The sequence below is a fragment of the Sminthopsis crassicaudata genome, chromosome 2, assembly GCF_048593235.1.
Source record: "Sminthopsis crassicaudata isolate SCR6 chromosome 2, ASM4859323v1, whole genome shotgun sequence".
In the NCBI taxonomy this organism is placed as follows: Eukaryota; Metazoa; Chordata; class Mammalia; order Dasyuromorphia; family Dasyuridae; genus Sminthopsis; species Sminthopsis crassicaudata.
The window spans coordinates 593,755,980-593,782,897 of NC_133618.1; the positions used below are offsets into that span (position 1 = coordinate 593,755,980).

The 26,918-nt window shown below is 37.6% G+C and overlaps 1 protein-coding gene across 1 annotated transcript in view; it reads right to left on the reverse strand.

Annotated features, from left to right (window-relative positions):
* HSPA12A (heat shock protein family A (Hsp70) member 12A) overlaps positions 1–9,157 on the reverse strand; it is a 96,567-nt gene extending 87,410 nt beyond the window's left edge. The window contains exon 1 of the mRNA XM_074295701.1: positions 8,983–9,157. Coding sequence (XP_074151802.1) covers positions 8,983–9,022 — 40 coding nt within the window. The 5' untranslated portion in view covers positions 9,023–9,157. The remainder of the gene's footprint in view (positions 1–8,982) is intronic.
* Between the last annotated feature and the right edge of the window lie 17,761 nt (positions 9,158–26,918).

Consider the following 26,918-nt stretch of genomic DNA (forward strand, 5'->3'; position numbering starts at 1 on the left):
GCTGAGACTTGGAAATAGTAGCAACCTGAGTTTATTTATCATCTCACCTGTCATATTTATTAGTTTGGATTAGTTTGTAAGTCATGGAACGTTCCTGAGCCTCCATATTCTCATCTGTAAAATAGAGATAATAATATCTGTATACAGTGATTATTTCATAAGATTGTTGTGATGCTCAAAAAGATGATGAATGCATTTGTTGTTCAGTCACGTCCAAATCTTCGTGACCCTATTTGGGATTTTATTGGCAAAGATACTGAATATTGCCATTTTCTTCTTCATCTTATTTTGCAGATGAGGAAACTGAGGCAAACAGGGATAAGTAACTTGTCCAGAGTCATACAGCTAGTAAATGTATGAGGTCAAATTTAAATTCAGTTCTTCCTGACTCCAGTCCCTACTCTTTTATCTACTATACCACTTGCTACCCAGTAATAAGGGTCTAGTGCTATGCACACAAGAAAGTGATATGTCAGTGGATATTATTGTTGAATTGTTTCAGAAAACTCCATGATTGATTCATGCAGCATGCATGGTATGTTGGATAAAGGGCTAGATTCTGAATGAATGAACTATATTCTAGTTCAAATCAGTCATTCCTTTCTTGACTAGGTAAAAGAGGTCATTCTCTGCCTTATTTCTTACCTATCTTTTATCAATGATTGAGTATTGCCTCAGTTAAACTGAGATTAGCTGTTTACCTAAAGCAAGAAAGATCATTTTAACACCAGAAACAATCTTCTCCTTCTCTGTAAGCTAAAGTGGACAACCAATAATTATCCACTTAAAAACCAAAGGATGGCAAGAGTCTTATATTTTTGTGGTGTGGAATCTTTTACTATTTCAATATTCCTCTCCTTTCTTCTAGGTAGTGAAGATCAAGAGATTCTCTTCATTTTTTTCCTTGAGCAGCGAGAACTTTGTTCACCTTGGTGAATCCTACCAAGTCAACCTTTTCCAGATATCACTGCAAAAACAAACAATAAAAACAAAAACCCAGCAGAATTTATGAAAAGCCTGACAGGACTTCTAGTTAGCCTCTAATGAGGTGGCATTTGCACTGTTTTAAATGTCACATGGAAATTACTGATATCACACAAAGCATGATTCCATTATAGAAAAACTATTAATATTTTACCACATCTACCTGAGGGTCATTGCTAAGACCATCAGTGGTCAGAGACCATTCTTGGATTAAGCCAGATGTGTGTTTTGATGGACACTAAGCTGAATTCTTCTGCAGTGTTGCCTCCTGCCAATGTTTCTCTACTTATTTCTTATTACAGTGTCTTCCACCTCTGTTCTGCATACTGTCCTTTGAATTCACCTTCTGTTTCTAAGTCCACAATGTTGATCATTATGTTGCCTTTGGCTAAAATCATGTACCCTTCTTTCTCTGTTCACTTCTGCTCTCAACAGGCATACGAAATTCTATGATATTCACTTATAGATGATAGAGTGAGTCTCCAACTATCACTTCGATGCTTTTTAGGAGTAATGATAAGAAATCCAAGTAAATTATCCATATGCACAATTAAGCAGCTTCCAGAGAAGGACATGAGATAGAAGAGAAGATGGTATCCTATACTTGCACTCTCCCAAAGAAAGTAGACCAAAGCTATTTATGAATATACAAAGTCAACAGAATTGGGTATTACCTCATGACTCTGAATGGCAAAGGAAATTAATTCAGGCAACGAGAGTTATCTGGATAATTCATATAAATATAGGCTCAGAAATCTGAGCTATCCAACTAATTATAGTTTTAAGTAACTAGTTTAAATGTATATAAATGATATTTTTAAGTTGAGTTCACCTACCTTTGTTGTGTTGTTTAACATTTTTATCCATGACTTCAGTCAAGGAAGTGCTTATCAAATTTGCATATGATAAATTTGGGAGGGGCAGCCAATGCTGGCTGACAAGCTGAATTCATAAATAAGACAACAGGAAAGAATCTTAATTTAAACCTTATAACGACAAGAAATAAATGAAAAATCTTATACTTTGGGTTCAAAAAATTCAACTTCACAAATATAATGAATGAGTCATGATTAAGCAATAATTCATATTAAAAACAACCTTGGAGTTTGGGGGCAGGGTATAATAAGCTCAATTTAAATCAACAGTGCTACATAGCAGCCAAAAAGGATAATGGAATCTTAGGCTACATTGAAGGTCAAAGTGTCCAGAACACAATGGATGATCATAAACCTGGGTCAAATCACATCTGTAGTGCTATGTTTTGGTCTGGAACAATTTTGGAGGAACAAAGACAAACAGGAGACATATAGAATGGTGAAGGACCTTAGGATTATGTTTTAAAAAAGAAACAATTAAAGGAACTAGGGATTTTTTATCCTTAAGAAGGCAGACTTAGGTGAGATGAGGAAAATATCTTCAAGTAATTGAAGGTTTGTCACGTGAAAGAGGGACTAGATTTGTTTTGTTTGGCTCCTGAAGACTGAACTAAGATCAAAGGGTAGAAGTTGAAGAAAAATAGATTTCAACTAGATATAATGAAATATTTATTAATAATTATGAGTTTTTCAAAAGTGGCATGGCTACCTTAGGAGGTAATGTGTTCTTTCTCACTAGATGTCTTCAAAGGAAGGATAGAGAACTACTTGGGGATACAGAAAGTATTCAAACAAGTATGAGTGGGACTCAATAGACTCTCTAAGGTCCTTTCTAACTCTGAAATTTTGTAATTCTCTAAATCAAAGAATTGAAGGAACTTGTAGAAAAAAATAAGAAAGAGCCATACACATTTCAATATGATCAGTTTTATTTCTAAACTTTGTTCTTGACTTCCTTAATCTTTTCATTCTCAACCCTCTAATGGTCTAACCCATCAACTGAACTACTGCCACAATCACTAGCATATTAAGATTACACTTGGAAAGAACACTCAGCTATGACATTACTTCATTAAGAGTTACTTACTCAACTCTGTGATCTTAATTATTTGCAGCTTTAATAAATAGAAGGGTACATTTTGCCTTACTGAGTTTGAAGTTTTCACTTAAGCACATTTGGAATCAAAATAGCATCTCCTAAAGAATTACTGATACACATGAGTTTTAGTACCATAGCTATTCTTTGCCAAAAACAATGTCAATTCCTAAGTGCCTGAATTTACAGAAATTACAGGTTAGTTTGACCATAGTCTAAAGGTCTGTCATTTCTCTCTGACCCAGTAGTGATGTAGCCGCAGAACATTTAAGTGGCTAGGAGTTGGTCTGCAGGTCACTAATGGAGGGATAAAAAATCCTGATAAACTGAAATATGTTTCCAGATAAATGCAACTTTGTGAAAATGTTCCAGTAGTTTCCTTCATCCTCCTCATGATGGATGTGTCAAGTTTCATTGTTCTCTCTTCTGCTGTTCTTATTATATACTGTCATGAAAAGCCCCTATTATAGCTATCTATCCTACCTATATTAATGATGTCCCAGTTTTGAATCTAGAACTTGCTCTAATTTTGCATTTCTGACTGCTTGCAGGACCTAACTGGGTATTCAAAAGTCAATTCAAATTTAACAGGTCTGGCATGGAACACATTATCTCTTTCTATAACTAACTTTCTCTCCTATTACCCATATTTCATTTAATGACACCACCACTTTCTAAGCAGAGTCTTACAGATTTACTTAATTTTCCTTTTATTCTCTTCACATAGTCAATATAAACAAATGTTGCCTATTTCTTCTTACTGTCTTCCATATTCATTTTTTCTTTCTATTCTCACTTTCTCACCCTCATCCTATCCTTAATCTTACACCCAAAGAAGCCTCCTAACCACATGCTCTGACTCCTTGACTTGTACACCATCACTAAATAAGCTTCCTAAAATATTGCTTACCTCACATCACTTCTCTGCATAGAAATCTTCAATGGCAGCCCAATTATCAATATAAAGTCTAACCTCCTATTTCTGATTTTCAAGACCACAATCACTTTATATTCACCTATCTTTCTAACTTTATCTTCAACTACCATCTTAAATGAACCCTCCGCTGCAGTAAGATTGTTGAATATATTTTCCTAGATTATTTTTACTTATTCTCAACTTCAATGATCATGTTGTTTCTACTATCTAAAGTGTCCATCTTCCCTCACTATCCCCAATTCAAACATTTTCATGTCTTTAAATTTCAGCTCAAACCATACCTTTTGTTCATGAATTGAAAAGAACACTGGAATTGAATTCAGGGAACCTAACGTATATCCCAACTCTGCAGCTCACTACCTATGTGACTTCAAGCAAGTCCCAAGGTTCAGTTTACTCATCTGTTAAATGAGTGGTTCATTCTGGATCATCTCTAAAGTCTCTTCCAATGATCCTAAACATAGGTATGGATAAACTTGGCAAGAGCAATACTTTCCTCCTCTAAAAACTATTCATTGGATAATTCTCACATACCAACTTATTATTGCTTAACTTTTCAAAGTAGAATGCATGATCCTCCTCAGCTATTCTATAGACTCCTTGATGAAAAGGATTCCTGATTTATCAAAGTATTCCTCAAAGTGCACACAAGTGTTCTGTAGCAGTAGTTCTTAATAAACTTTGTTTATTAAATGAACATAGACTGTAGAAACAGAGAAGTCAAGGGATAATGATTTCTCAATCCTACCACAGTGTTTCCTTAGATGTTTCTAATTCTAAATGATGTAACTAAGCCATAGGTTGGCAGGGAGTGAATAAACAACTACAACTAGAGGTATAATTTGCAATAGTTGAGTGGTGTTGACATCCCTTCCACTTCCATTGTTGACTTGAATTGGTGTGAGTTGTGGTCCCCCATCCACCATTCCAGTTGGCTTATATTCTTAGAACACTTAGCACAAGCCTTTTCTGGACAGTCAGTTTGCTTCCTCACCGCTAGGCTCTATCCCATATTCCTTCTTTTCCTTCACACCTTCAGCCCATTAAAGAACCATTTCTTTGCCCAACAAACTCATCCTTCCATTGTCCTCAAAATTTATAGTTATTATTCCTTTCCCTTCATTCAATTACTTCAATCCTAGCTCTACTTATACAACAGCCTCTATTCTAAAAGTTATTATTACTAATATCGACTTGATACCTGATTTGTAAGAGCCATCTTATAAGCCATTTTCTTTGTTCATGCCCACTACTTTATTTATCTTCATCTAAACACTCACCCACTCATTCAATAAGCATTTAAGTGCTCACCATGAACTCATTGGGCTATGTACTGAAGGTGAATACAAATATACAAAAGACTGTCCTTGAAGAGCTTATGAGCAAGTAAAGAAAAATCACAAACACATAACCTCTACAAACTGGAATATGAAAAAGTTTAACAAGCAGCAGAGAGTGCTAGGAAATCTGACGAGGAAATAAATGATACCTTTGTGAAGATTCTTTAGACACCACTGGATATTAAATGATATGAAAAATGCTTAAGGGGTATTATTTTTTTCCTGGCATATCTATCTCATGACTCTAGCACAGCAGAAAGAACACTGGGGCTTTGGAGTCAAGAGGATCTGGATTCAAATTCTATCACAGATGTTTACCACCAATGTGACACTGGTCAGGTCATTTACCTTTTCTTGGCATCAATAACCTAATCTTCAAAATCAAGAGGTTTAACTAAATGGCCTTTGAGGACCTTTCTTAATCTATAAGCTCAAAAATTTATGATTCAAAGAACCTAAAGGCAGTCAGATTCTGGAATGGATGGAATCTGTTACACATTGCAAAATTATATGCAAGGAAAAACAATGGCTATATATCATGCCTTTCATGTCTTTATAATATTCATCATTGGTAAAGGGAGCTTATAAGCAAGACAAAAATTTTTTCACATATGAAAATTCAAGTTATTTGTATATGACTTCTCCCAAATCAGCTTGTTCAGTCAAAAGGAAGTTGAGGGAAAATTTCCCAAACTAGTTTTTAGTGCTGTTCAGGCAAACACAACTTGGTATATTGCCTCAACTATATTCCTTTCCATTTGAACTGGAGTTGAAGAATAAAATAACACTCTGTAGAGAACTCAGGTTAGTTAAATTAAGTTCAACAAGCACTTAGTTTGTGCAGAGCAATGGATTTCTGGGATGTTTTTTCTTTGGACCAAATTCCAGTCTGCTCTATGCAAACTATTTCTCATCAGAGTTGGTGCCGGGATCCTCCCATTCCTACTACATCAGCTACTGCAATGCTGTGCTACTTCTTCCATTTGCAGGAACAATGGGCTAGGGTGGCAGGTGTGAGCAAGCTTGGGGTAGGCAGAATGTCTGCCATGAGGTTTTATTTATAGATTGAAGGTGTTCTCTGCTGTTAACCAATCATTAAGTCAGGATATTAATCTATTTCCTTCAACCTCCTATCTCCCTGACAGGTTGAGTGCTCCTGGGAGAATAGGAAAGATGACAGCATTTGGGAGTTTGACAGATCTGTCATTTCCTTGGTATTGCATGTCCTTTTAAAGTATAACTATGTCCTAGTTGGATTTTCTTTAAATCATAGTCATTTAATTTCATCATTACACGATAATAAACTTGTAATTAACTGTATAAAAATATGCACTATCCCTACCATGAAGCATCTGGATAGTTGTTTTTTTCTCCAGAAAGAAAGGAAGGGAGGAAGGAAGGAAGGAAGGCAAGGAGGAAGGAAAGAAGGAAGAAAGGAAGGAAGGAAGGAGGGAAGGAAGGAAGGAGGGAAGGAAGGAAGGAAGGAAGGAAGGAAGGCAAGGAGGAAGGAAAGAAGGAAGGAAGGAAGGAAGGAAGGAAGGAAGGAAGGAAGGAAGGAAGGAAGGAAGGAAGGAAGGAAGGAAGGAAGGAAGGAAGGAAGGAAAGAAGGAGGGAAAGAAGGAAAGAAGGAAGGAAGGAAAGAAGGAAGGAAGGAAGGAAGAAAAGAAGGAAGGAAAGGAGGAAGGAAAGGAGGAAGGGAGGAAGGAAGGGAGGAGGGAAGGGAGGAAGGAAGGAAGGAAGGAAGGAAGGAAGGAAAGAAAAGAAAACTTAGTTACTTTGCATTTTGATAGGTATGTCAAGTCAAAAAGACTGATTTCAAGCATGAGATCTGAAATGAGTTTTCTTCCCCTGAAAACTATTTAAATACATACATATATGTAAAGATATATTTAAATATATTTACATAAAGGCTAATATCCAATTCTAATTTCTGTCCAAGTATTCCCAAAGAGTAAGACTTCACTTTGAATACAGTAAGCTAAAAGAAAAAAATTCCTAGTCCTCACCGATTTTAATCATCTCCCCAATAAAATGTGGTATTCATTAGGAGACAAAGATTGGTACCTGTGATTTTAATGTTAACTGAGAAGGAACTCCCTTTACCAATGCAAGTGAGTACCTTCATTGCAATTTTTAATCCCGAGTGAGCCTTGTGAGACTAAGTAATTTGTCCAAGGTAATGCAGCCAATATATGTCAAGAGATTAATCTTGAACCCTGCTCTTCCTGGCTTTGAGAGTAGCTCTCCATCTACTATGCCAAGAGACCTCTTCCACTGTATATCATCTTTCCAAAATGGAAGCCATCTGCCTCTTTTGCTGAATGAGCACTGCAGTCCAGCAATCACTTTGTCCCATAGTCCCACCCTCACCCCAAGGACTCCCCTCCCCCCATCACACACACTTAGACCTAATCAGGAAAGGGTCAAGTCCTTACAACGTTCTCTGAACTGCCCAGAACAGATCAGACACATCTGGAAATAGATTTCTGGTACACTCAAAGTGTGCAGGTACATGGGGAAGGATGAAGGGAGGAAGTGAGGGGAGAAAAAAAGAAAGAAAGTGTTACAAAGGAAAGGGGATGTAGAGTAATACACTTTTCCTTTCACTGTTAGACTTCTAACATTTCTTGACTGTCCCTTGCTGCACTACCCTCCCCGTCCTCCTTTTTTAATCTTCTGGAAGATGGATCTGGAAAAAAAAAAAAAAAAAGTGTGGCTAAAGGTAACTAGAATTTGCTACAAACTGTTATTGATGGCTGGGAGAGAGTATATTATTGGGTCTTTCCTCACTTCCCCGGGCTCCCGGGAGGTTAAGGAGCCCAGAGGTGCGCGTAGGGGTGGGTGAAGGGTGGATAAGAGAGCTGTCATGAATCACTGCAAACGCCCATTCGGGGCAAGGTTCGCTACTCGCGCTAGTGCTTTGCCAGGAATCGAGCCCCCACCCAGGAGGACGCGCGGGAACATCCCGGACTCAGGGGTGAGGAACTGGGCGCGGGATCTTCCCTCCCTCATTTTCCCCTCCTCCTGGATCTCTGCTCGTCTGCTGCATTGCCTCCCTTTGGGAGTCGCATGTGCTGTGTGCAATCCCGCGGCGTCAGGAAAAGCCGAGTGGAGCCGGCTAGGGCAGGGAGGAGGAGTGCACGGGGAGGAAGCCCCAGGGCTCTCGCGTGGGAGGAGGGGGGCGGGGTGGGGGACTGCGGTCCCTGCTGCAGAGTCTCCTCAGAAGGGAAGCGAGCACGTGACAGGCCGGGATCCTGACAGACCTGGCTCGGCCTCCCAGAGCCGGGCTCCCCCGTCCCAGCCCCAAAGCTTGGAGAGCCCAAAGACTGGCCTGAGCGTCTCCTTTTTCCGCGCCTCCCAGGTCCAGGCTCCAGGAAGAGCCCGGGGAGCGGCAGGATAGAAAAGGAGGATAACGGTACGCTTCTATTTTCCCACGCTAGCAGGGACCCCAGCCTGAATTAGGATAGGCTGCTCCCGCCCCCAGTCCCGTCCACAACCTCTCCAAGCCTTCAACCTGAATGGAAGGCTGGCGAGCAAGAGTGAGGGACCCCCGAGGTGCGGACGTGGGGGCCTCCAGTCCGAAGGGGATGCTGACAATGCTCCAGCTCCACCCACTACGCCCCTGAGGGCTGGCCGGCCGCAGGCTGCTCCCTCCGTTCTTCCCTCCCACCCACCCGTGCCCTTGCGGCAGCGCTCGCCTAGGTGAGATTCTCCCCATCAGCCAAGTACGAGAGCGGCGGAGGAGCTCACCTCTGGGCCCCGCATCGCTCCCGGCTTCTTTCTCCGACATGGTCGCGCCTGGCCCGCACAGCCCGGAACGGAAAGCTCCCCTGCCAGTCGCGGCGTAGGTCCGCGGCTTCGCTCCTCTGCTAGCGGCTCACTCTGGGGTCTGAGCCATTGGGCAGTGCGAGGCTTCTCTGACGCGGAGGCAGCGGCTCCTCCTCCCAGCCTCCTTCCTCCTCCTCCTGCCTTCCCTCCCCTCCCCTCCCTACACTTCCCCCGCCTCCAGCTCCAGATACTGAAACCTCCTCTTGGGTCCAGAGGAGCGTCCCCCAAAGTGTTCGCTCTTTCTCTTCTCACCTCAGGCTCGCTACCTGCCTCCCTCCCCAGTGCGCCCAGTCAGAGGGAAGTCCCAGTATGAGCTTTAAGCCCTTCTCCCCTTTCTCTCCTTCATCCCCCTTCTTTCCTCCTCCTCTCCCCTCCTCTCTGCAGGGCCCCTCCCTTTCAAGATTCTTTCTCTCTACGCAGCTCCCCCCTTCATCCTAGTTCCCACCCCGGGCCGGTCCTGGACCTAGACACCACCTAGAATCCGCCTCTGACTTCCAGATCCCACCCCAGGCGTAGAGTTCCAAACCGGATGAAGAGAGATCTAAAGGGTTTCATAATTTGGTTCTGATGTCAGAACTTAAAACTCTTAAAGATAACTACGCGTTCGACATTCCAGCTCTGCTTCTCTGACGCTTGCTGTTTTTCAACCCTGACTGTCGTCTCCAGTGCAGTTTCCTCTCCAGCAGTTCCGATTACGTTTTCCCTCACTTTGGGAACCCCAGCACTGTCGAAAGCCAGAAGGCCTTGGAGTTTTAAATTAAACGGTTCCCAAAGAGTAGCTGTCTAAGGCAAACCGATGACTTTTGGCTCCGGTGCTTCCTAGAGGTTGTGGGAAAAGAGAAATATTATGAAAACAAAACCAAGGAGATGCAAAAAAAGACGTGGAAATTTAGCCTGCAGGTTAAGGTTGGGATAGATCTTTTAAGGGACCCTTCTGACTCTTGAGATTCTAGAATTCCATAGAATGAAAACGTACTTTCCTGAAACCATGGGACTTTGCAGCTACTTTGAGCTACCCAATAGTCGTCCAGAAATAGAAGCCTCTTTCTGAATGTCAAGGCAGTGCCTGCAGTACTCAATCTGGTGCTAAGCTGCCTGAATATAGCTTTGACTGTAGGTGTTGTGAATAATCCAGAATAAAAAAACTCCATAGCAACTGTTTGCCTAAGTTTTCTTGGATGCCGCATGTTTCTTTCCATATGAGGATTCAGATTCGGTCCCTTTAAGCTCCAAGAATAATGATAATATTAATAATACTAGGCTTCCACAGTGAGTTAATTAATTTATATGAACTGCTCGTCCTACCCAACTTCACAAATTTATATCTGTTGCTCCTGTTTTGGAGCTTTTTGGACCAGTCACCTTATTATGTTATTTCCTGACCTTTTCTATAAGTATCAACTTTCCTAGGTAAAGTCCAAACATGTGTTTTCTTAGGATCCTGTTCTTTAATTTTGAACTTGGGGGATCCTCGGCGTACTTATGGAACAAGTAGGCCGCCGGGGAAAGAGAGAGATCTTTAGCAGTAACTCAGCCTTCCGTCTTTGAATTGATGCCTGAAAGTAACTAGAAAGAACGATTCCCCTGAGATAGAGAAGCTGGAAATAAAGCAATTGACTTGCATAGGTCTTTGTGTGCTTTAATATGGAAAGAGTAGGACTGTTTTCCTCACTTTCTCTTTCCGACTATGAATATAAATGGCGTGACCCCCTGGATTTGATATCCGTGGACCGACATTGAAGTCTTGCCTCTCACTTAGGAGTTACCTGGTTTCAGACAAATAGTTTTACTTCTCTTGGCCTCAGTGTCTCTTACTGTTAAAAAAGAAAAATGAAGATCACCATTTAGGAGCTCCTTTTCCAGCTCTAACTCTTGGATCCATGTATTGTGGTTCTCCTGACATGTAAAATGGACCCCATTGCACCTGTAGTTTTCAGCAGTCAGTGACATCTATTGATCACTGCTATGGTCAGAGTAAGGTTAACAAAAATCATTCACTATTGCTGAAGCACTCAGGGTCTTCCCAGGCAAGAACTAAAGAAATAGTGAACCAGAAAGGAGCATCTGAAAGTGACCTAAGATGGGAAAAAATGCAGAAAATGCCACAGACAGCACCCTAAAGGGGGAAGAAGATTGTAGTAGAAGAAAAAGGGGGAAAAACACTTCATTAATGTTCAGTTTCCCTTTGAAAAGGAAACGAGTATGAAAAAAAATCATTAGATTTTTAGAGAACCAGAATTCAAGTGCTGATGCTATAGCAGCTTGATACATAGTCAGTGGTATTTGAATTGGAAGCAGGAAGACATAACATCAAATTCCAGCTCAGATAATTACTAAATGTGTGAATCTAGGCAAGTCACTTAACTTCTCTCCACTTCAGTTTCCATATTTGTAAAATGAGAATCTACCCTACAAGATTGTTTTACAGATCAAATGAGATAACATATATAAACTTTTTTATTTTTTATTTATTTATTTTTTTTTTTGCTTTGCAGTCCTTAAAGCACTAGTGATGATAATGATAATGCTTCTTATAGGCAATTCGGAGAAAAAGAAGCCTTAGAAAATATCTAAGCCCCCTCATTTTACAGAGGAGGAAAATGAGGTCCAGAGAATTTAAATGATTGACGTAGCTATTAAGTGATTAGCTACTAAGGGAACTCAGACCCATATTTTCTCATTTCAAATCTGGTATTCTTTCCATTACATTTTGGTTAACTCATTTAATTTTTTCTGAGCCTTAGTTTCCTATCTGCAGAAGTTGGGAAAAATAGACAAGATCAATCTTACATCATTATTAAACATTTAGTGAGTGCCTATTTTGTGCAGAGCCCTCGATGTGCTTGCTGGGCAGTGAGGCTTAGATGATCTCATGGGCTCTTTCCAGCACTAAAATTCTATGATTTTACCCTAACGAAAGCATAGCCCTTTCTGCCTAGCAAAGCCATTTTATATTTGGCAGCCTCTAAATACGCTGGGATAGTCAGAGTTTGACTCTCAGCGACAACACATGCAGACATAAAGGAAGTCTGTTTGACTGCTGCCTAAATGATGTCCAACTGGAAATAGTGCTGCCCATCTCCAGCTTGACTCCCAAATGCCAGCGGCAGGGTTCCATCCTCACTATGTGCTTACAGCTCCTATTAATGTCAAGAGAAACAAGAGTGAATGGAGGCTTGGAGGTGGGGGATGGGTGCAATGGATGACCTTTGGTCCTCAGGAGAGTAAAAACCAACAGCTTCATTTATAGTAAAACAGGGGAGACAATGCCCATTCTGTTTTTGATTTACAATATTCAGGCTTCATGTATGTTCTCATACATTAAAGCATATAAATCAACCTTTCATTTTCTCTCTGCATCCTTCGCATCAACCACAGTACCTTCCATATAAGAGACAGTTAATAATTGATTTCAATCTCATGTTTTATTTTGTCTTTATTTTTAGCTTTTCTTATATTGGAGTTGATTTAATACATTGGACATAGAAGCAAATAACCACCTCTCATTTTCATATAGTTCCCTCCAGAAAGCAGTATAGAACCAAATGACTGAAGTAAGGGAGAAAAGACCTGGATTCTATTCTGTTCTTCTGTCATATGACATTATCTATCTTTGCTTTGGTTTTTACCTGTAGAAGGAAGATTATGATATCTGCTCTGCCTGTGGCAGGGTTATTGTGAAGCTCAAATGAGATAGCCCAAGCAAATCTACAAAGAACTATGCAATATACATTATAGTCATTGTAGCTAATAGAGCTTTTTTCTGGCCAGCTGCTGAGCCATATGTTAAGCAAGAGGAACCTCAATAATACCAGTTATTCTGCTGTTGAGGGTCCCTCTACTGAAGAATTAACTGTGGGTCAAATGCTGAATTTCAATAGAGGAAATTTTAGGTTGTCTGATAAATCAAAGTGATTTGTACTCTGAGATATACAGTAATTGGAGTTTTGAATATAAACTAAGTAATATCATGAGTGACCCATTTAAAAAGACCTAATAAAATGAGTTTTTTTTTTTTAATAAAATAAGATTGATTTAGAAGGAATGAGATATGATCACAACATATATACACACAAAACCTTTCAGGGAAAAAATAGTTCATATTTACATAAAAGTTTAAAACTGAGAAAGTATTCTTTTAACAACTTCTGGGTAAAATAAATAATGCTATTATTTCCATTTTTTTATCTACAGAAAATGAGACTACATGTCTGTAAATGGCTTGCTAATTGCAGATCAAAATTCTAAAAATAAAGAGGAGCTGATAAATTTTTGACTTGTCTTGATGATTGTTTCATTATTCAAAAGCTTGGGCAAACCATGAGGAGAAAAATTATTCTGAACCTGATACTGACCACTGTGAAAGAAATGGTTGCCAAAGTGAAAATAGAAGGTCTCTTGGGAAGAAGTGATCACAGAATCTTATCGTTCATGATAGAGAAGAGAAGACTATGTACAATTAGACATATGCACTAAATCTGGCAATGGCAGATTTCAAAGATTTCAGGGAAAGACTAGGTAGAATCCCATGGATTGAAATTATTAATGGAAAATCAAAAAGATGGAATACTCTGAAGAACAAAATTCTTCAAATAGAAGAACAGAAATGTCTCTAATGATCTCCAAAGAGCAGAAGCTTTCTAAAGACACAATGGGAATTCAATAACCCAGTTAGATTCTTAAAAATTACTAACCCAGTTAGATTCTTAAAAACTTAAAAAGGAAAAAAAAACTTTAAAAGGTAGAAGCAAAAGAAAGATTAAAAACAGCCCAATATTATAATGTAATGGATGCTAAGGCCCCAAATTAACTTAAGTTGACAATACATTAGGCTAACAAAAGGAATTTTTCAATCATACAAGGATAAGAGAGATCAAATAAGGCATAAGATTGATGCTTAGGAGGAATAAATGGCAGAAGACAGAACTTTTTGGGGGAGGATTAGTTTTTTTTTTTAATAATAGCTTTTTATTTTCAAAAAACTATTCAAAGATAGTTTTCAACATTCACCCTTATAAAACCTTGTGTTCCAACTTTTTCTCCCTTCTTTTCCCTATACTGTCCAGTAGACAAGTACTCTAATATATGTTAAACATGTACAATTCTTCTATACATATTTTCACATTTATCATGCTGCACAAAAAAAGTCAGATCAAAAAGGAAAAAATGAGAAAGAAAAAAGCAAGCAAACAACAACTAAAAGGGTAAAAATACTATGTTGTGATCTACATTCAGTCCCCACAGTCCTGTTTTGGGGTGTAGATGGCTCTCTCTATAAGGTAAATAACAATTTTTCCCCCCTGAGGCAATTGAAGTTAAGTGACTTGCCCAAGGTCACACAGCTAGGAAGTGTTAAATGTCTGGGACCAGAATTGAACTGTGGTTCTCCTGACTTCAGGGCTGGTGCTCTATCCACTGTGCCACCTAGCTGCCCCAAAGACAGAACTTTTCAATGCTTGTTTGCTTGAATTATTATTGCTGCAGAGAATGGTTTTTAGAATGAGAATTATAAACCAAACTGGTAAATAATTGAAACCTATATAAACTCGTGAGTAAGCTTAACTTAAGAATGATTAGTGAGAACCTTAAAAACTGGGGAGCAAAGATCATTAAGAGCTAGTATGGATTCAGTCACAAGAGATACCAAACTAATCTTGTCACTTCCCCCCACCTCACCACATTACTAAACATTTAGATTAGGGGATGCCATAGATAAATTATATAACAAGACATTTCTAATATTTTATGGTTGTTGTTCAATCACTTTAGTCATGGCTCACCATTTGGGATTTTCTTGGCAAAGACATTGTAGTGGTTTGCCATTTCCTTCTCCAGTTCATTTTACAAATGAGGAAACTGAGGCAAACAAGGTGAACTTACTTGCCCAAGATCACATAGCTAATATGTATATAGGGCTGAATTTGAACTCAGATCTTGCTGACACCAAACCCAGTGCTCTGTGTCACCTAGATACTCTTAGTGAGGCAGAGTTGCATGAATTTTTTGGCATAAATCAAAAGACATCACTCATCACTCACACCAGTTTACCATTTCTAGCTATCTCAAAATCCTATGACAATGGGCAAGTGATGAAGCATCAGGTGCAGATACACTGGGAGCTAGAGTCACAACCCTGCACACAGGCGGATCAGACCATAGAGTTGTCTTCTCACTGAAAGCAGCAGTGGGACTCAGTAGTCACCTAGGTGTCTGAGCAGCCTTTTAAGGATTCATCACACTGCTTATCCCTGGATGTGAGGAAGGGGCTAAAAAAGGTGCCTTAAAATTGTCTGCTTACCTAACTTTGGCCTGGTTATTGCAGCAAGCAGGGATCTCACTCTGAAGTCAACACACACACACACACACACACACACACACACACACTATACAAAAACTTGCTTCCACTTAGAATTGATTGTATGCCATGAGAGACACTGGCACAAGACCACTCAGCATGGCACACATGCCCTCATCAGAGAAGATGCTGTGCTCTATAAGCAAAACAGAGTTGAAGTAATTCCAAAAAAACTGCTGTGATGTGCAAAATTAGAGTATCTACTCCAACTGCTCATATAAACTATTTATACCCCACTTGTGGCAAAATATTCCAAGCTAGTGTTAAGTCTGATCAGCTTCAGCTGGACATAGTTGACTCTAACATTGTGATGTTATTTTGGTCTTCTTTAAGAACAAAGGACAGGGGGCAGCTAGGTGGTGCAGTGGATAGAACACCAGCCCTGAATTCAGGAGGACCCAAGTTCAAATCTGGTCTCAGACACTTAACACTTCCTAGCCGTGTGACCCTGGGCAAGTCACTTAACCCCAGCCTCAGGAAAAAAGAAGAAAGGACAACAACCAACTAGATGCCCTCATCTTTTATGGTAGTCTTGAGAAAAAACACATCAAGATATAGACTGGATGACAAGACAGTTGGATGAGGCACCTGGCTGGATGACCAGACCTCCAAAATTTGATTAATAGTTAAACCTAAGATACCTCTAGTGAAATACTCCAGGAATCTGGTTTTTTTTTTTCTTTTGTCCTGTATTGTTTAGTATTAATTATACAATCTTTGGTAAAGGCATAGATTGGATGTTCACCAAATGTTTTGATGAAATTAAACTGGAATTGATAATTAGCTCAATAGACAAGATCAGCTTACCAAAACAAATTAAAAGACTAAAACAATGGACAAATCTATTAACATTAAGTTTCACATGAATATTTGCAAAATTTTATGCTTGGGTTACAAATCAACTATAGAAATGTAGGATGGAGGAGGTGGACCCAAACAATAGTATATGTGAAAAGATTTCAAGGTTTTAGTAGATAAGGAGCTTAGTGTGAATCAACATTAAGACTCTCAAAATTAACACTATTTTTAGCTGCATTGACAGAAACATAATGTACAGATTGAGAGTTGACAATCTTATTGTTGTCTCAGGTCAAATCTTTAATATGGTGTTTAATTATGAAAGGCACATTTTAGAGAAGAAAAGCAAGGTAATATACAGAGGAAGATGACCAATAAGATGAGGGGGACTCAAAACCATAATATTCAAGTGTAAAGGGCAAGGGGACTTTCTGGTTCCCTTGCTGCAGCAGAATTACTACAGTCACAAATGATGGAGATATGGATTGTTGAGAAAATTTAAAAGTTAGAGTTAGTTGAAGAGAGAGGCAGCAGTTCAAGAAGAACCCAACTGCTTATCCCTCTTAAAATTGGAGTTGGAAAAAATAATTTTTTTCCTCTTCCTTTCCCCCATCAATCTGGCATCTAGCAGCATAGCTACTTTCTCAGAGGGATTTATTTACCTCGACCTAGAAGGCAAAACTAGAAGCAATGACCAGAAATCCTAAAGGTACAGAATTTGAATTTTATAAGGGACAACTTACATATAATTAGAGCTGCCTCAAAGTAAAATGGGCTGTCTCAGTGGGTAGTGAATTCCTTATCACTATAGTTCTTCACAAAAAGAATGATTGAACATTGATTAGACCTACTACATAAAAGATCAGTGTTCATCTTGGAATAGACAGCCTCTAAGACCCCTTACAATTCTAAGATTCTATGATCCTCTGATTGTTTAAAAAGGGACAGCTGGCAAATGACTTTTGACCATTCCAAGTCCAATGATCTTAACACCATACATGGTGTTCTTAAAATTCTAAACATGTCCAGATTCCTTAATCTTTATGATTTATAGAAGTTTTTTGAAATTTTGAAAATCTTAGTTTCACCACAATTTCAGGACTAATTTTACTTCTCCTTTTTCCCTCAATTTGTCTTCCCCAGCTGGTAGAAATAACTTTATCCTTTCAAAATACACTTTGTATATATATTATTTGCATAATGTTGACATTCAGGGAGAAATAAAAATCATTTTGAGAAGGAAGTTACATTCCCAAATGTTACATTGCCCTGAAATGTAAACTTTACACATATCAAATGAATTAATGGAGAGTTAGCCAAATGTTTTCATCAGAATCTTAAAGAGTCCAGTGGTTAGTATACTTCAGAGAAGTACTTGCTTAATAAACATTTGTTGAATGAATGAATTATTAAACATCCCTAAGTAGATTGTCTTACCAATTTCTAGATTAAATTTTAAAAAATATACTGTGTGGATAGTATTTCTTCATACAGTATTTGATGATGAACTGGCTACAGTTCTTTTTGCACTACCTCAAGAAAGACACAATCAAGTTAGAAGCAGTTCAGAAAGAGAAAACTAAAATGATCCAAAGGACCAGAATGTTTCTTGAATATCAGTTTCCTCATCTCTAAAATGAGGATCATAATATTTAAACTACCTGCATTCCTGGAAATTTTATGCCCTTAACATTCATTTTTATTTATTATGGTGATATCTTTAAAGTATAAGACCATTATCTCCCTTCCTTTCCTCTCTTCTCTACTGAAACTTCTTTAATTTTATTTCAGTTGGACCACTGGAAATCCAGAATCACAGACTTTAAGGCTAGTCCATCGCTTAGAGTCTTATTTAGTCCCCCCATTTTCATTTAATAGATGAGGAAACTGAAACACAGGAAGATGAGGTGGGAGACCCCCCCCCCCCCGCCACAGTCACAAAAATAGTGACAGAGTTGAGATTTGAACCTACACTGACAAAAATCTAGTGATGATTTGGTCTCTTGAGCCTCAAACCAGACTTATGCTGACCTTAGGTAAACTTCTAGTTACCTATCTTGCAGTCAAAGTACCCTAGACAATCCCTATTTCTTTCCTCTTGATTTTCAAAGCTCCTGACCTAAGCCAGGCCCATTATCCAATCAAACTAACTGGCAGGTTGTGAGCGGAGACCAGTGACCCATTTGGGGAGGGCACTAATTCCAGCTACACTTCAAAATTGGGCAATATTTTTACTCATGTTCAAGTACTCTATAGTTCCCTCTTCTAGGGACATGCCAAGAATATTTTTAATATGATCTTGGTAATAATCTGGGCTCAGAAGATTTAGGGCTTTTAGAATGTGGGCAAAGATTGATTCTAAGCTACCAAGAAGAAAAATGCTTTCTTGATGTTATTGAACCAAGGTCAGAATGAGAAATTCTGATTTTCATAAGGTGTTTGATTCAAAAAGGGCCTTTAGAGATCCTTTAGACTAAAAATTCTTAAATTCTATGCATGATACAGACCTGTTGAGTAATGTAAAGAAGCCTATGGATCTCTACAACATGCTTTTAAAAACATAAAATAAAATGTTTAGGATATCAGTGATTTTGAAATGAACATACGATTTGTTTTTTCCATCCAGCTCCACAGACTCTTTGAAATCTCTTCATAGATACTTTAGGGTGTTGTTAACCCCTATTTAAGAGCTCCTGACCAGAGGCACTTGTTAACTTATTTTTCAATTACGCCTGACTTTTTGGGAACCATTTGGGGGTTTCTTGGTAAAGATGCTGGAGATTTGCCATTTTCTTTTCCATCTTATTTTACAGATGAGGAAACTGAGGCCAACAGGGTTAAGTTACTTGCTCAAGATCATGTAGCTAGTAAGACCAGATTGAACTCAGAAAGATGAGTTTTCATGACTACGGGCCAGGCACTCTACACTACACCACCTAGCTGCCTAACTAATCTCCTTAAATTTATATCAAACAAGAGATGAATTTACATCTTCTAGTTCTCATTTCAATGCTCTTTCCACTTCATATCTCCTCTGAATAAATACGTACAGAGTTATTTTTCAAAAAATAAGGACAAGGAATGTTCTATCATAGCCATTTTCTGTTCTCTAAAAAATGAAATTCTTTCCATACTTCAATTCCCACCCCTATTCATCTTTATTTTTTTTTGGCCATAGAATCTTCCCTTTTTATTGAAGGTAAAATAGATATGTGATGATTTATTGACATTTTCTTTATCAAGTGGTTGATGTGGGCATTCTTATATCAGAGGGATCAAATTCAGGTAATCAGAAAAACTCCCCAGGAGGGCTAAAACGAATTAAAATGTTATTGGAAAATTTTTAGCAAAATAAAAACAAATAAAATGCAATGCAGATAACACTAATATGTGGTTTTCTGACTTAATATACCACCTGCAAGAATCCTTTACTATTTGTTTGATCCCATCGTTTTACATCACCATGAGACTGGGCTTGAATGGTAAAGCAAATTCAACTAGCCCACTGTATCCCAAGTCTTGACCCTAGACCAAGACTATGAGACCAGAATATGTTTCCCATACCATCTACCACTGCATGATATTTTCCTTTACCCCCTCCCCTCATCTTTTTATTTGTTGCTCTGAACTTATTAATCAAATTAGGAATATCTTGCTACCATTATTCCTGGAAAAAGTATGTCATTGATTACATTATGAATTAACTCACAATCCTACAAGACTCCCTAGACTTCAACTTTTACCAGTCCACTACTGCTAAGGTTGTCTTCCCCTATTAGAATATGAACTCCCTAAAGGGATTTACTAGGTTACTTTGTATTTGTACTTAATATAAGTGCTTAACAAATGCATTTTCATTTATTTGTTTTATTTATTTATTCATTTATTTATTTAGTGAAATTTCCTCATAGGATACCACTAATTGAATAATGTCTTATCTATGTATTAGGTCTAGACTACTAGAAAGAAGGGAATCTCAATACCCACAGTAAACAAAGGAATTCTGAATAATTAATTATGCCATCAGTGACTCTTTACCTGTTCAGAAATGATCATCATTATGTTTTCTCATTTTCATTCAGTTTTCTGCTTTTTCTTCTTTAGTGAGTATTAAACTTGGTTTCAGAAGAATTGGGTTTGATTCCTGAGTTTTTTCATGTATAAATGAGAGAATTGCCCTAGATCACTGCAGCTCAACATTCTGTCAATTCTGCACATTGCATTGGAAAAGCAAACTCAGTCACTGATACCTATTTCCTTTTCAGAATACTGCTTGCTATATGATCAAGTGATTTGATGCAGGTCAATACAAGATTGGTCTATCAAAGTCTTCCCAATCTATTCTCTTAACTTTAAACCCCTGACTATTCAATAACATAACAGTATTTTTCTAAAGTGTTTTATGTGATCCAAGAAATGTATGCCCAGTTTGTCTCTGCTGATGCAGAACCACATATAGTCTTCAAGAACTGCCTAATTCCCTCCCCCTCCCAATTGAACCACTGTTTATAACATTTATATTTCAACAGGAATTTGATTGAGGATCTGAGAGACGACTAAACAAGGGGGGAGATATCATTATTTTTAACAGCAAGCTGATAATATTGCAACACATGAAGGACATGTCACAAGATTTCTCAAGAAAAAGAGTGTATCTTCAAAGCACAGATCTGACTTACGAAAACTGAGCTTAAAGGAAACCTATAATTGTCATAATTTTCATTATCACCAGCTACCTGAACTAGAAGTGGCTTGTATTGGAGTTTCTGCTTTCCTTAGTTGACAAGCAGATAATCTCTCACTATATGAAACTCAGTACTTCTTTTCTACACCCTCAAGAAGTGGGATAGACATCATCAGACTGCAAGAAGGTCAGTATCTAGGGTAATTATTTCCTCTACAATACTACTCCCAAATCCAGAAGTAACTTTAAAGACTAGAAAAACCATTCCTACCCAAACTGGGCTTGATATGCAGAGAAAACAATATTTCCTCTTTTTGGAAACTGGTATGACAATGCAGATTTGTCTAAAGCTGGCGTCACTTGTAAATGAATGACCAGACAATAAAGCTGCCAGGAATAAGGAAAAAGCCTTGCTTCCTTCACCCTCCCACTCTTAGGGCCAGGTTTTTCTCCTTAGTCTCTTTATTATGCAAATCACAGAATCCTAGCTGGAGATTTCCAAGCAAGGCCATAAAACATCTTAGATAGATGAGCATCTGGTCTATTAAATTCTCTTGGGCCAAGTACCTCAGATCTTCAGTAATATCAGAACAAAGAAAAAGCAACTTAACAGAAATGAAGAGGGAGGCAAGGTAAAAAGCTTTATTGTTTTATAAAAATAAGGGGAAAAAAACTGACATCCCAGTAAGTATCTTCAGTGTTCTGCCTTCTTTTCTCTCCATTTCCACTAGGGTTTGTTTCCTCCTTGGTTAGAATCACCATTAAGAAAAAAAAAAAAAAACCTACATGCAAATAATAATAATAATTCATTTCTATAGCACTATAACTTTTAAAAGCACTTGACTGTGAGGCAGGTAATTCAAATGTTATTATCCACATTTTACAAATGAGGAAATAAAGCCTCTTAGAAATCAAACAGCTTGTTTACATCACACATCCACAAAGAATTGCAGTCTTAGTTCTTCCAATTCCAAGATTAGCATGATGATTAGTATACTTTCCACTTCTTTGAATTATTTCCCAAATATTGGGTGTCCAATGTGTTCCCTGCCTGCTAGATATGATCTTGAACTTAGGAAGATGATATGGATACAAATAACAAAACAGAATGTGATAAGTGTTAAATTCAGCACTCATAAGTATTTATCTCATAATATAAGAACTCCTTTTACAAAATCATATCTCAAATCATTTATGTCTAGATAGTCGGAGATCAATAGATGGATGAAGCATTTATTAAGGACTCACTATATGCCAGATATGTCTAAATTTGGGATGAAAGTCTTAGAAAATCATCTGAAACAAGAGAGAAGTGGCCTATCCCAGTTTGTAAACATCCATTTGTTCTGATCTGGCCACTGGACCCAGATGGTTCTGGAGGGTAAAGTGAAGCAGGGGACCTTGCACAGCCCTCACTCACTTAAATCCAAGTCACTTATGTATCATAGAATCATCTCCTTGATGTCTGGTCCTCTTTTAGAACGGAGGATAAACAAAAAGATATATACATCTTGCATACTCAGATACAAATTTAAGCCTAACTGGTCCTGGCTGAAGTTCAGCATTTTGCTATACTAAACTACCTCTTATATGCATTAAATTAAATTAACATTAATTAATTGCTTACTATATACAAGGTTCAGTGATAGAAAAGGGAATACAGTGACAAAAGTAATAGTTCCTGTTTCCAAAAACTCACAGCCTTTTTGGGAAGAGAGGGATATACACAGATAAGTAATTACAGTGTTTTTTTTGGTAAGAGTGGAACCTCTTTTTAATTGGATGATTTTCCCCATCAACCTGATGTGATTACAAGGGATAGATCTTTGTCTACAGGCATCCAAAGGCCATTTTCCATAAGAAGTAAATGGGCACGCTGCCTCCTTGCCGACAAGAAACAAAGAACTCCTTTGATTTGTCCCAAAAACCAAGACCCAACTACACAGACTCAGTGACTACTCTGCTCCATGGTCTATTAAATCAAGAGATCAGCAGATACTGCTCCCTTTTGCTTTTCAAAACTCCTTCTTCCCCTTATGCCTTTTGGAGTAGAGGAAGGGAGAGAGAATTTTGTTTTCTTTTCCTCTACAGAGCAATCATGGTATCTTAACACAGACATGTCAGTGGTAGATATGAAATTATATATGGTCTGAGAAGGGAATTAAAAGGAATTAATCCTGAACATCAATCTCCTGTGTAAAGGGAGGGAGGATTTGGATTCCCTTAGCAGAATGGACCTGGAATATAGCTAGTTTTCTAGCCAGAGAAAGGATATTTACTACATAGCACCAGTTTTGTAGTTATCTCATGGGTGTTCACAAGTTTATGAGATGCTGAAGTAGAACATTTGGGTAACAGCCCTGAAAAGGGAAAAAAATTCCCAACTACATGATTCTAAGGGCTGAACAACAGCTATACCATGAGAAGGAAAGAAAATATAAACTTTTCTAACCCCATTCCTATTATTGCCATGAGTTACTTAGAGAGTATGGATTTTAATTGATTGGAAAGAATTAGTTCAGCAGCCCTCTATAGTGTATATTCCTTCTGGGGAGTATAATGGAATGAATATTTTATGCTTCTTGATTTGTTTATGGGCTTCTGTGAGTCCTTTGTGTCTTTTACAATTTGTAAAATAAGATTTTATTGCTATGTTTTGTTTTTAACATCATCATCATCTTTTTATCTTTCCTCTCCCAGAAAATCATCTTTTGCAACAAAGATTTTTTAAAAGAAGACAAAAACATTCAGCAATATCAACCAACACATTAAAAAATTTAATGTATATGTATATATACATATATATTATGTGTATATTACATATATATGCAATATTTCATACCCATAGCCTGTGATCTATGCAAAAGAGTGGTAGGGAGATATCCTCTTATATATTTTAATGGGACTTGTTTTTTTCTTTTATCATTTCAAAACATTAATTTTCAATTATTTTGTGATAGTTGTTCCTTTTTAAAATTTTTTTCTAAATAAAACAAGCATTTCCAGAACACAGTATAATAAAAAAGATTGTACATGTAACTGTAAATCTATCATGTATAACTTTCTATTATTTCAAAATACCTAATAAAATTACAATGTAGATTTCTTTTCTTTTTCCTAAGGCAGACAGAGATTATGTGACTTGCCAAGGGTCATACAGTGTCTGAGTTCACATTTGAATTCACATGTTTCTGACTCCAGATCCAGTGCTTTATGCACTATGATGTTATCTTGCTTTCTGAAAAAGCAAAATATTTTGTTGTAAAAAGTGTTTTTTTCTTTTTGATGACCATCTCTTTATATACCTAGATCTCTGTATCTAAGAGTATAGAAATGTTCATTACTTTTTTATTATACATAATTCCAAATGGCTTTTCAGAAAAATTAAATCAATTCATAACTCCAAAAATGCATTTTGTATTTGTCTCTTCACAATTCCTCCAAACAGGACAATTTCCATCTTTGATTATCTCTACCAATATATTCAGTATGCAATGTAACACTACAGTTATTTTTATTTTTTCTTCTTAGCAGTGACCTATATGTTCTTTCACATGTTTATTAATTCTTTTGAGAACTGATCATTCTTATCTTTTGACTACTTCACTATTGGGCAATGGAGTTTGGATTTATATTTATACAATTCTGTTAGTTGTGTGTGTGTGTTGGATCACAAATCCTTATCAGAGATATTTTATATAAAGATTTTCCCTACTCAATTGCTTTCTTTTCTATCTTAGATGCATTGATTTAGTTTGTACAAAACTTTTCAATTTCATCTAATCAAATTTATCTCATTGTATCTTTCATAATTGTCTCTCTCTTATTTGGTTAAGAAATCATCTCTTATGGCAGCCCTTTTTGTTGTAGCTAGAAACTGGAAGTTGAATGGATGTCCATCAATTGGAAAATGGTTGGGTAAATTGTGGTATATGAAGGCTATGGAATATTATTGCTCTGTAAGAAATGACCAGCAGGAGGAATACAGAGAGGCTTGGAGAGACTTACATCAACTGATGCCGAGTGAAATGAGCAGAACCAGAAGATCACTGTACACTTCAACAACAATACTGTATGAGGATGTATTCTGATGGAAGTGGAAATCTTCAACATAGAGATCTAATTCAGTTCCAGTTGATCAATGAAGGACAGAAACAGCTATGCCCAGAGAAGGAACACTGGGAAATGAGTGTAAAATGTTTGCACTATTGTCTTTCTACCCAGGTTACTTATACCTTCGGAATCTAATTCTTACTATGCAACAAGAAATTTGGTTTTACACACATATATTATATATATACGGTAGAGACCAGAGCTTGAAATCAGGAAGGCCTGGATTCAAATCCTGCCTCTAAAACATTTAACTAGCTGCATGGTTCTGGGTAAGCCACAAAGAATTCTAATGAAAAAATCATTCTGATATTTTATTACATTTCCATTGTATTTTATCATACTTATATTGATTACATATTGAATTATATTGATTATACTTTTCTTGGTCTGTTATTTCACTGGTGTTAGGAGCTCCAAGTGAGAAAATTCCCTCTCTTAGTGCAATTTATAATCTGGGAGAGTGCCTGGGATATTAAAAAGTTAAGTGACTTGACCAGGGTCAAGTTTGTGTCCGAGGTGGGTCTTGAACACATCCTTCCTAAAACTTTAGAAGGAAAGGAAATAGATGTTACTATATAAAGATACCTACAAGTAAATTCAAACTTGTAACTATATATCCACATCTATATAAATGTGCTCTCCACATACACATACAATAGCATTTTTGCTTGCCCATTGGTACCAAAATTATGTGACTTGGGAAAAGTAGAGGAATTTAACAACTGACTTTCCAGAGGCAACTGGTAGAATAGTGGATGGAAGCCCTGGAGTGTAGAAAACCTGAGTTCAAATTTGACCTCATATACCCCTATTTTCCTCAGTTTCTTCAACTGTAAAATAGGGATAAAACAGCACTTACTTCAAAGGATTGTTATGAAGATCAAATGAATAATAATTGTAAGGCACTTAGCACAATTCCTGGCAGATATACACAAGTATAGAAATACATGAATGATATCAATATATAAATAAATACATATAAATTCTTCCTCTTTCAGAGGGGGGAAAACCACATGTGTGTACAACATATTTTAAAGTTTAATCTATATTATTAACTTCTTATCCATCATTTGCTTAAATCTAAAAATCAACAAAACAATAAAGCAAGTCTTGATTTGTGTCCTTTGCCAGCTTCTTAAGTGTATATGCTCACACAGAATATTAAACAATCAGTTTTTGAGAGGTGGTTTAAACTTGACTCCAGCCCATCTCTGGGGCATGTACCATGTTTGTTGTTAATATTCAGTTGTTCTCAGTCATGTCCGACTCTTCTGTGACCCCATTTGGAATTTTCTTGACAACAACACTGAATTTGTTTGCCATTTCCTTTTCCAGCTCATTTTACAGATGAGGAAACTGAGGCAAACCAGGTTAAGTGACTTGTCCAGGACCCCTCAACTAGTAAGTATCCGAGGCTGGATTTGAACTCATGAAGATGAGTTTTCCTCCTTCAGGTCCAGCACTCTGTGTACCATAGCGTCACCTAGCTGTCCTTTGTATTATGTTAGTGATAAACATTCAGCAATATATAAATATTAAGTCCTACTAACATTCAAAGAGAGGCACACACATCAGTCAGAAAGTATTTTAAGTCCCTACAACGTTACAAGCACTGTATAGAGCATCGAGGATACAGAGAACATCCTCAGTTCTCATGTATCTTTACATTTTATCAAAAGAGAGAAAAGCTGGATATGTAAGAGTATACAGAATGAATACAAATTAAAAGAGATGCTTAAATCAAGCTAGTTAAAGAGGGAAGTCACCAGTATCTGGGGGAATCAGGAAAGGTTTTGTTCAAAAGGTGGTACTTGGGCAGGATCTTAAGGGGGAAGAGATTCTACGAGGTAAAGGTGAGGAGGAAAGAAATTTGGGGTGAATATAGAAATACAGAGGTACAGAGATGGG